Source organism: Bacillus rossius, chromosome 7, assembly GCF_032445375.1.
Source record: "Bacillus rossius redtenbacheri isolate Brsri chromosome 7, Brsri_v3, whole genome shotgun sequence".
Classification (NCBI taxonomy): Eukaryota; Metazoa; Arthropoda; class Insecta; order Phasmatodea; family Bacillidae; genus Bacillus; species Bacillus rossius.
This window is the reverse complement of record NC_086335.1, coordinates 14,593,017-14,604,821: the sequence shown is the minus strand read 5'-3', so window position 1 is coordinate 14,604,821 and position 11,805 is coordinate 14,593,017. Positions and strand designations below refer to the sequence as shown.

The following is an 11,805-nucleotide window of genomic DNA, read 5'->3' as shown; positions in this document are numbered from 1 at the left end:
ATTTAACTGAAAAAAAAATAGAATTATTTTAGAAAGATATTTTTTCTTCATTTTCAACAAAACATTGATTGATTAAATTAAAGAATCAAAATATTTTATTTTAAATAATTGACACTCCTGCCCGCTTATTATGAATTCAACATTTCTAAAAACCACATTATCTTGATCATATAAAGTTTTAGAATTACTGATATCTTTTAATAAAAGACCCCCAAATCTGGGTCTAGAGAAAGAGTTCAATGGAATATAAACCGTTTTAATAATTATGATATTGAAGACAGTAAATTTTATGGAAACATATTGCACAAATTTTAACACCGTTAAAATTACAATATAAATCCTTCGTTATTTTCCAAAATTTTCTTGCAGTAAAATTAAATTTTTAATATTAATATCCTTAGCATTAAGACATCCTATTAGTTCTTGCTGTTGAAGATAGGACTTATGTTTTAACTTTAGTGTTTCTAAAGATAGAGAAACATATCATTTCAAAATGTTTAAATGATGCTTAAAACCCAAATTTATACATGCGCATGGAACAGCATTTACCAGATAGTTAATGACATGAAAATATTTTAATGTCTAAGGCCATTAACATAAATACAAATGTTTGTTGTTTTGTTGGTCACAGTTTTTATTCTTTATAAATTTGTGAATATATTTGGGATTAATAAAATATTATACAAATAGATCGTTATTTTATAAACATTTTTCATTGAGCAGTAGGGCAAATTACCAAATAAAATGCGTCCAAAAGATTTCAAACCCGATGAATATTCCTCAGATGTAGTTGTATTATTTGTTGTAATTGTTTCTCGCCATCGGTGCAAGCATTTCCGTCTCCGAGGGATGCAGGGCTCCCCGCGGCCGCGCGTGTCCGCGCTGCTTCATGAACGAGACCAGCAGGCGGGAGTCCACGGTGCGCGCGCACTGCAGCCCCGAGCACCAGCTCACGGCCAGGCCGACCACCACGGTCACCGCGGTGCCCACCAGGCAGTAGTAGTGGAAGGAGATCCTGTACAGCGCGAAGGCGTCCTCACCCATCCCTGCGGGCAGCGCGGTGGGCCTGTTCGAGAAAAACAATAAGCGTAACTTGATATTGGCCAATTGTTGGCGAACCGTGTTCCTTTAAGACACAAAAATCTTCTCAAAGTTAATTTAATAACAACAAAGAAACCACGGTATTCAAATTACTTAGATAGCACAAACACCAGCTTCTGTCAAAACATATTTTTTTTTTTTTGCAAAAGTGAATGAGTGAATTTGATACCTGCCAATATTATAATATATATTTTTTTATTTTTATAGTTTTTAACACTTACTTTAATTTCCTGATAATGACTTTGGACACTGCATTATGCAAAATATATTTTACTTTATTTCGAATAGATTAATGGAAAAAAATATATATTTTCATAATAACATTTTTTCAAACAATTAATAACTGAAGTTACATATTAAGCAGCAAAAAGAAAGCGATAAAGTTTTTTAAGACAGTCATTTAAAATAAATTAACTTCTGGGTTTTCTGAAAATTATTTTGAAATAGGTTTTTCTATTCCGATTTTTTCTTTGCATTTTAAAAGCTTAGACTTGTAATGTTTATGTAAAGTAAAAACGTTTATGGTTTAAATATAAAATATGATTTCCATTGCTTTTCATGTGTTAAAAACTTATTACTAACTACTATCATATAAAATAAGCTTTAATTTTGTTACACCATATAACAGTTGCTTCAAATTCTTTGTGATCAATTCTTCTTTAAGTGCATCAAAAAGTTAATTAAACAATGTAACTAGAACAATATTAATGCACACACAGGGTGATATTCAAAAGAACATTTTTAGTAAGGTTCAAAGAATGTTGTTATAGGTACTTAAAATATGTTTAAACTTATTACTCATTAATTTAATCGTTAACTTCAAGTGTGTAAGAAAAAAAGGCATCTGTAATTTAAATCACTATTCTGGCTTGTTTTACCAAAAGTGTCTTTGAAATATTGCAAACTCGCCTGAGCAAAAATTATTATAACTTGATTCATCCTACTTGGGCTTGTAATTGAAAAAAAAAAATACATTTTATTTAAGCTTGAAAACATGGTAATCTATGTAGCCTATGTTTATTTAAATTAAAAAAAATTAATAAAAATAATATTTTTTGCTATGGTTGAAAATAAAGTAAAAGAAAAACGCTTACAATTTGACAAAGTAGCACAAAAATTTACAATAACGGCACAGCAAAAACTGATACTTTTCTTCAACAAAAAAGACTATCAAACTTCTATAACAGAATGGTCATTATATTTGGTATATTAATTATATAAATTTATATTTTTATTCAGGGATGGAAACCATCTGAAAGTGACATACAAATTAAACATAAACTGGATTGTTAAAATACAATAATGCACTTGAAATTAATCTTTACGTAACATTTAAAAGTGTCATGTAACTCAAGAATTAAAACCGGTAACATGTTTTGTCAGTTAAATTTCATCAAGCAATTAAGAAATCCACGGATCAGCCTCAGTTTTGTCATAAACAAAATAAATATACAAAACAAAAATATACAAAGTAATATTACTGACATTCGTATAAGTCTCGAATTATTATAATTCTTGTATATGCTTGTATTGTAACAGGTTTTGTTAAAACCTGGCTGAAACACATTATTCTAACAGTGACTTAAGATAACAGTAAATAGGTACACGTAAATTCACGTGGCTACAATAAAGAAAAATAGGACATTGTTAAAATTTCACTCTCTAATATTTATGCTCTCAAAAGTTTGTGCAATATACTCGTTGCTATAGTAACACATACACTGGTGCCTCTAGCACGGTGATGTTGAAAACCTCCTCACATCCCTCAGTGGACATGGGTAGATGTGGGAATCTTTCTACGCCCATAGTCTTGTAGAGCTGGGCACCGATGATGATCCATGCCATGAACAAAAGACTAGCTGCACTTCCAGCTAAACAACCCTGGCGAAAAATCACAGCAGCTTAGAAATTGCATTTGATTATTTTAATACATACATATTTTATTTAAATTCATAGACGAACTTAGTATATGTTACTGTTTATTTATGGGCTTCAAATATTAGTTAACTTTAATTGGTTGGCATAATTTCTATCGTAAATTTTGGTTTAAAAGTTTGGTTTTCAACTTTAATGGTTGGACCTGTAGCCATAAAGTTGAAGCAAAATTTTAAAATTTAAAGGTTTTCATATTGCCTGCCAAAGGCAGCCCAATAAATAGTTTTGCATAAAATCTACAAATAATCCAGTGTAGGGCTTTGCAGCTGAAATAGGTTTGCTATTAAGTCTAGCAACACCTGTAGCATGTGCTTTTATTATATTATGTTCCAAATATTTCTCCATATATACCTTTCTTTATGTGCCGCCAATTAGCATTTTTGGCACAATTTTGAATTTGAATTTTGAGGCATCAATTTCACCAGTAATTTTGCAGCTTAAACTTAAACTTTTTCCGCTCTTTGTACACTCCCATTTAATATTTGTCAGGGCAGTCTCCCCATTCCATTCCCAGCCTTATATCTAATTTTGCCGAGTCTTTGCGAGTCAGCCTGTGTATCATTTTATCCCCGCTTGGATGCACAACTGTCGTCTGTAACTCACCTCCGAGCCGTGATCGAAACGGCTTATCCCTGCGTTTTCCAGGGGCCTATTTTTCTCGGAGCTCTCCTGAGGCCAGCACCTAGAGGCACACTCGCAAAAGTTTTACCCAACGTATCGGCACGTCTATGGCCTCTGTAGAGCTTAATTTCCCACCGTCTTGCAGTTTACTCCCCCCCCCCCCCCCCCCAACACAAGCCTTTCCAGGAAACCCTGCCCAGGGAACTGACTGGCCACTATCCCAGCCGAAGCCATTCGGTCTTCGAAAGTACCGCCTCTGCCCTCTCGTGGTGGATTCGCGAGTTATTTCCCCTGGGTGTTGGAACGCCTGCTAAACGCCTGCCCCCTGGCGTCTCACGCAACAAGCAGTGCCCCGTCATTAATTTCCAAGCCACCAGAGCGCTGCACTAGTCTCCTCCATAAGCTCCATGCTTTCGAAGTCGCATTGTGCGATAGATGCACAAGTCGATTTCTTCTTGGTTCGACCACTCCCCAGTAGGTCGCGCTGCGATCGGCCACTAACATTAACTTCGAGATATCGAAGTCAGTATTTCTCGACCATCCCCTCGAAATCTTCGGAACTTTTCGGTCCGAAAGCCGAAGTCCCTCCTTTTCTTTCGAAAGAAAGCACCTTTTTAATGAAGAGTCGCTGCCGCCCCACAGGCACTCCGCGCTGCACAAGCAGACTGACCACCTCGGATCATCCGCCAGCTAAACAGCAAGACTTCAGTCGGTCGTCGTACGAAAATGTAGTCGGCTAGTCAAGGGATGTTGTCCTTAATCCCTATCATAACCAGTATTTATTCAGTCTGTGTGCCATGTAGAAATTAGTTATACTTTGCCAAATTCCTAATTTTATTAATTTATGGAAACGTCCGGGGCAACCGCGTGTGTTCGGCGCTTGTCTTCGCCTCGCACCCTGGCGGGCTACCTTCCGGAGTGCTAGGAGCCACTCCCTGTTTGGTGAGTTTTTGCCAACCTTTTTATTCCCCGACTATCTCCGTTTTTGGTGGGCATTTTTGCCAATTAACTGACTGTCTGTGAACCAGTTCTGGCCATGTTGGATTTGGACTTGTTCACAGACAGGGTTCAAGAGCTTGGAGCGGGCATGGCGACCACATCCCCGCTTTCTTCCTTGGGGACGCAGGACGGCTAAGGCGCCCTTGAAGCCTGTAATACATCACCTTCGTCCAGATAAATTCAAATCTCCATGCTTCCCATTTCTCAGTGGTGTCTACAGCGTGACAATAAGATTACTGCGTTGAAGAGACAAGAACATCCGAAACTATTACTTACGGGGCTAACAACTCTAAGCACTAAAATTAAAACTCTGGGATTGTTTACTTTCATCTTTATTGTTTCTGATTCAGTTTAACTATGCCAAAAAGAAAGCTTTTATTATAAAAATTCTAATAAGGGCTGACCCATTCTTAAAATAAAATAGTTTTAATATAACCAATAATATAATTTTAATATATTTGGCAAAGCATATATGTAAGTTAAGTTACTTTTTAACTTGTTAGCTGAGATCATGTTTTGTTGGTAAAATAAATATAGAGGCACAGATATATAAACGAAATCGTATTTGTTATTCTTTTGCATTTTAAACTAAAAGATCTACCAGTCTCCCAAAGTTATTTTGAGGGGACATTAACATTGCACTAGTGAAGAGGAGAGTGTGTGACAGTTATCATAAACTTCAAACACGAGACCATAAGAATTACTACCTGATTCCAAGATATTGCAGAATGATTCAATATATATACTTTCTGTTGCCATTTTTTCTATTAACAGCTGACTCAAGCAGAATCAATTAGCCTGTTGCAAAAAGCTTTTGGGCGGAAATTCTATTTAATATTTTCTTTTCTTTTGGGGCAGAAAACGATTTCATGGGCTTGGGCGGGCAAGTTACTTAGTGACTGTTCGTTGCTTTACAACCAAAAACATAAAAAAGTTTATTTTTTGCTCAGTTTAAATAAGAAAACTTGGTAAGATATATTTGTTTAAAAGCATAAATTTGATCTGTGTATGTGTGTGTATGGTTAGAGAATATTTGTATATTTATTTACATTCTTGAGAACAGTGGTGTTTGGTAGAGGATATTTGTTACTGGAATTTTTAAATACATTTAAAATCTCATTTATGTCAAAATCATTTCATCATTTAATTTATATATTGTGTCGTACAATACATTATACATTTTGGTGACATTCGCGTTAAGTTGTAACTAGCGGTTTGAAGCCTATGCACAATAAAGAAGATAACGTGCTTACTATAATATGATGCTATGGATAAAGTTTATGTTCGTATTTTGGTTGATGAAGTAGAATTCTTTTTTTTTAAATTGTATATGGAAAATACATTAAGTTTTGAAACGGACGTTTCGTCTATCAGCTTTCATGCGTGCCTTTCTTCCCCTTTTTCCACTTCCTTTAGGTTACCTTTACGTTTACCCCCTCTCCTTCCACTAAGGCTTTTTCTGAATCGATACGTGTGCTAATATGTCGTGCGCATTGCTTCCCCTGCATTTTCCCTCCGCGCAAGCGAACTAGTTTAGGTCTGGGTCTATATAAGCTCCTGCAGAGCTAATTTGAGTCTTCTTTTAAAATTTATCAGTCGTTTTGTTACCTGTTGTTTCTGTCTTTAGGAGCCGTCATGTAAACTAAATACAGTTAGACAATTTGTCGTTATGAAAATTTCATGTTCTTGCAGTTAGTATAAACATCGTTTGATTAGACATTAGAATCATCGTGTATAAAACAGTGTCTAAATTAACTTCTTTTGTGAAAATTATTTTTAAAGCCATGTTCGTATAAGATTATTCGTTACGCGGCCTTTTAGTTTCAATTGCACATGTTTTGAACTGCTGCAGGGCTTTCTGTCAGTGAAATGTCGCTTTATGACTTTTGTTATAGGCGTTTTAGTTTTTTCTACTATTAGACTAAGCGCATGCATGCAACTCATGTCTGTTGTACTGTGCGAATTCATTATTGAGGGAAACAAGAATTATTAAGTAACTTTTTTCTTGTGTCATGGACACGCTTCAATCTTTGTTATATGTTCGTTGAGCTCGCTTGTGCTTTATTACTTTTTACGTCTTCTCCACGTGGTTTTGCGTAGGCCAATTTACACGTTTGTCTTTTGTATTTTGATAGTATGCTAGTATGCCATAAATGTGAATCATTGATGTGAATTTTGTTTTGTGTTGCTTTGAGGTTTTCATATGTTTATGGGTGGCGCCTATGAGTAATTTTAACGTTAAATGTGATAATTGTGTGTGTGCCACTCAATTGTCTGTGTCTTGGCACGTAAATTTTTGCTTTAAACGGGATTTGTTGCTAATAGTTTATAAGTTACATGTTTACGTATAGAGATTCTAATTTGTCGAGATATTCTGCCACGTTTTCTTGTTATTGGCTCAAACTCGTTCTACTGGTGTACGCTTACACACACACAAACACACACAGACACACACAAATGTATGTATATATATATTGATATTGATATTGATATGATTCTCGGTCATAAGAAGCGTGCGTTTGATACCTAGTAGATATAACTTATTCTAAGTCTAAGATATGCATGCCATATTTTACACATCTTGCATACCTATACTTTGTTGTGCATAGTGTATGTATGGTTAATCAATTTAATTTTGAACTCAGTTTTCATCGGTATTTACCCCTGGAGTATTATTGTACTTATATATATTATTGTGTATGTATGATAATCTAGAATTCTGGTTCCATTCTCCCTCACATCAGCTTCCTAACTCAATCACAACATGTGCAAGTCATCCGCCGATGACCTTGAGTGGACGTTGCTTTGCGCGCATTGGCATATTCGTACATTGGTATGGAATATTTAAGAATTAATTTATATGATTAGAGTGGTGTTTGCATATATACATTCCTTTTACATTTACAATGCTTCAATCTCTTTACCTAAATATTTTGTACACTACATAATTATGCCTGCCTGTTTTCGTACCATATATATTATTCATGATGCCCGTTTAAGGGCTGTTTCTTATGTGAAGTGTTATCTCATTTAAAAAGACCGAGAAATGAAATAAGCCCATGCCTGTTGACGATAAATGTAACGTTCATTTTTTAAGTATGTTGTATTCCCAAACTTTATACTTCAAACATAATCATGGCCACCTTTCTATCCTTCAAACTAGGCCTAAAGAAAATAAGTGAATCATTTTATGACATCACTACTGCTGCCCGGTGCCGTATCCCTGCGAAGAGATCGTATCTTACTTGGTTGAATTTTTGTCGAAAGCTACATCCTTTACGTTAAATGTGCTTCTTTTTTGTCGACTCTTCTTCTATATTTGCTTCTTTTTTGATGAATGTGCTTTATTTTCTGAATATGCAAACTTTTTTTGAATATGCATCGATTAGTCTTTACTCAGCACATGATTGGCCTCGTGGTTTGGAGACGACTGGTCAATACGCCTGACATAGAACATGATCTGATAATAATGTTGGTCACCTATCGACGAGACGAGACGAGACCTGAGACGCTTGGCCTTTACACCTAACATTGTACATGAAATGGCCTCGTGGTTCAGAGACGCTTGCTTGGTCTATGCACATGATTTTGTTTGCCCAGTATCAACGAAAAATACCTCTTATTTAATGACTGGATGTGTTTGACCACATATTGGATGCATATAGCTACCAACTGGAAGTGGTCTGGCCACCAACTGGAAATGCGTACCTTGTCAACCTGCTAGACGTTTTTATCCAACCGACTGGTTGTGCGTGCCTGTCCGAACCGACTGACACGCATAGCTTACATCAAAACCTGTCTGCTTACCGATTATGTGCCTGGCCACTGAATATACATGTCTGACCATCAACTTGATATGACTTGCCACTTACTACATGTGCGTTCCTGGCCGCTGAATAGGTGTGCCTAGCCACCGAATTCTCGTGGCTGGTTAATTTATTGTCATGTGATGATACCCTGAAAACGCATGTCAAGTCATTAAAATGACTCGCATCGCCTTCTAAGAAGGTATTGTAGACATCGAGAAAAGGTTGTAATTCTTTTTGTACTTGTAAAAAAATTCTGTAATAATTTTTTTATTTGTAATTATGTAATTTTTCTCGAAACTGTATTTTTTGGTAGTTTTTATCACATTATCTTTTATTGCTCTAAACAAGGATCATATCAAGGACGGATATCGATCGAATCAATCGTTATTTTAGTATGTAAATTTTATGATATTTTTTTGAATTTGTTTCAAATTTATAGCCTAATGATGACATATTTTTAAGATGGTGGACAAATTTCAAAATGGTGGGTGCCCTTACAATAAAAAATTACTGCACTCCAGTGGGTAAAAATTAAATTTATATTGCAGCAACACTCTCATAGACGAAAATAATATGTCGGGTCCAAGATGTTGGCTTCCAAACGACGAAAACAAGATGCCCGCCATGACGTCATACTGAGTGAACGTAATATCTTCCTTGGCATTAGTGGTGGGAGGTCAGTCTGCCGGTGGCTTCCGTGAAGAAACGATCCATTGTAATTTTTAATCGATTGACCTCGTCGGGTTCAAAAGGAGGTGCGTTTGAAATTCAAATATTATTTATTAAATTCTTTAATAATTTAAAAACATTTCCCAATTTTCTAGCACAAAAATTACGGATTTTCAAAATGGTGACCATAAAGAAAATTGCGATATTAGGGAGTAGGGTGCTTGGTGTAAAATTGAAAAAATCCAAGATGGCTTCTTAGTTTAAAGGTGTAAGTCAAGGTCAAAGTTCCAGGCCAATGTCAAAGGTAAATGTCAAGGTAAATTTCAAAGGTCATGTCAAGTTAAATGTCAAGGTCAAGATAAAAGTTAAAGGTCAAGGTCAATGTCAAATTTCAAGGTCAAATGTCAAGGTAAAGATCCCCCCAAAGTCTTATTGGAGGCTTGCCCATCGGGACTATAAAACTCTTTGGGAAAAATTCCAATATTTAAATTTTTCTGGAATAAAAACAGGAAATGTTCCCAAAAATGTTTTTCTTTCTCTTCGAATGGGGAAATTTCTAGGAATTTTGAGGACTTTTGAGTCTATTTGGAAACATTTTGGGGATTTTGAGTCCAAGATGGTCGCCGTGACATCAGGGGTCGTTCATTGACCTGCTCCTAGCTCCACACTCCGCCTCCTTCGCCTGCTCAGGCTATTATATACTATTCGTATTATTACTTTATAGTTTATCTATGCTTATTTATTAGGTAAAATAATTGTACAAATGATATGAGTTTTCCTTGTTTATGATTTCGATCAATTGTAAATTGTTACTGGACCCGTGTTAGTACTTATGTGGACGTATTACGTATTGGGAAGGCTTTTTGGGGGAAATGTTTATGAATGTGCTCATACAAAGCTTTTGTGTTGTACCTAGCTCGGTTTACAACAAACAAGTACCAGAACAATACGTTATCATGAAATAGCACATTATTTCCAGACAATAATGATAGTGATTGTTATAATAACCAAAAATAAATGTTTCACTATTACTAACAGAGTGAATAAAACGTTACATATTTTAATTAACTAGCCCTTAATCTTCAATATAAAAATATCATAGTAGTCAGAAATTTTCAAACACAGTAGTAATATACGTGGCATTTAGTAGGTAAGTATTCTCATTTACCTTCAACAATGGCTGGTACAGCTTACCTCAGCTGTAGATTTCCAAATTAATTTTATTCCAACTGGTTGCGTCGTGGAATATAGTTCTCTATAACGATTTTGCATATATACAGTGGTACGTAGGCCGTCATAGACTGGACGGATGCCTAACTAGATACACTGTTAGAGCGGAATATTAACAGTTGCGCTGCAGCACTTCAGGACAATATGGGCGCCGGATGGAGAAGACTTTTAAGATCTCTGCGTTAAAACTACGCCAATTTAAAATCAACGTTTTAAACGATTAGATGACTCCAATATGTCATAAAAAATAGTTCCCAGTACCAGATTCATTTAAACAGCTATTTTTGAATAATTAATTGCAAATTACTGAATTAAAAAAACAACGTTAATAAAATTGCATCAAACGTCATTTCACATTCCGTATAAAGAGAAGCGATTTGGACCACATTGCGTACCACCAAAGTCAAAACAATGACTGAATTGTATCATGTCAGTTGTTAAATTCATAAAATAATATTTTTATCAGTTTTCAGACATCTTTACGGTAGTGTGCGTCACATAATTATGTTCCTTTTCTTCACTCTATTGTTAACCCTATCAATAAAAAAATATTTTATTCTATAAATCTGGAACTAACGTCTCTGTACATTATTGGTTCCACAAATTTCCACACATAATTTAATTTAGCTAGCACAATGTCTAGCTGACGTTTACTGTCAGAACACTTGGTTTGAGAACAACATGTTTTAGTACCGTCATAGGTGCATTTTCTGAATTATTTACTCCTTAAATATTAATTAATATTTAGATGATGTGTTATAAGAAGGTGTGAAAAACGATTTGTCCTTAAATAATTATTAATGCTTTATTATAAATAGTGGTGTGAAAATCTAAAGGATATACTCTGAAATAAATTGCATTAAACTGCCCACAAAAAATTAGTGATATATTTGCTTCAGCATTAATTATAACATAATTCCAATCTTTTTTTAAAAAATGTGTTTCTTAAATCAACCACTGTAAAAACATTTGTAGCACTTTAACGAATGGCGACAGATTTATTCTATTAATATAAACTAATGGAACATTACCTTGTTGTTTGCCCACGGAAAAAACATTCCAAGCACGAACATGCCCAAGAGGGCTCCTGATGTTACACCTGATGTGCTTGATGAAACCTGTTAGGAACCAAAATATACTTAACATCAAAACAATACCGCATATCTTGGCATAATATTCCTCCTTACATTATGTAACTTTTTTTCTACACAAGTCATTAAAATTTTGCCTTCCCAGAGCGCAATAAAAAGAGAAAGTAATTCTTTAAAAATATTAAAAATATTTAATAATTTTGTTGGTAGTCTAGAAGCCTCATTTTTGGTATAAAAATTAAAATATTGATCTAAAACGCAAAAGTGCAAAAATTGTATTACACAATAATTCCTAAATCTCAATAATGAAAATCAAAATATCACAGAGGGAATTTTTATGAATCATCAGT

The 11,805-nt window shown here is 34.9% G+C and overlaps 1 protein-coding gene across 1 annotated transcript in view; it reads right to left on the bottom strand.

Moving 5' to 3' along the window:
• Window positions 1-609: 609 nt before the first annotated feature.
• LOC134533684 (sodium-coupled monocarboxylate transporter 1-like) overlaps window positions 610-11,805 on the bottom strand; it is a 99,063-nt gene continuing 87,867 nt past the window's right edge. Inside the window, exons 11-13 of the mRNA XM_063371239.1 lie at window positions 11,396-11,482; window positions 2,822-2,982; window positions 610-1,066 (exon numbers count right to left, since the gene is read on the bottom strand). Of these exons, the coding sequence (XP_063227309.1) occupies window positions 796-1,066; window positions 2,822-2,982; window positions 11,396-11,482 (519 nt within the window). The 3' untranslated portion in view covers window positions 610-795. The remainder of the gene's footprint in view (window positions 1,067-2,821; window positions 2,983-11,395; window positions 11,483-11,805) is intronic.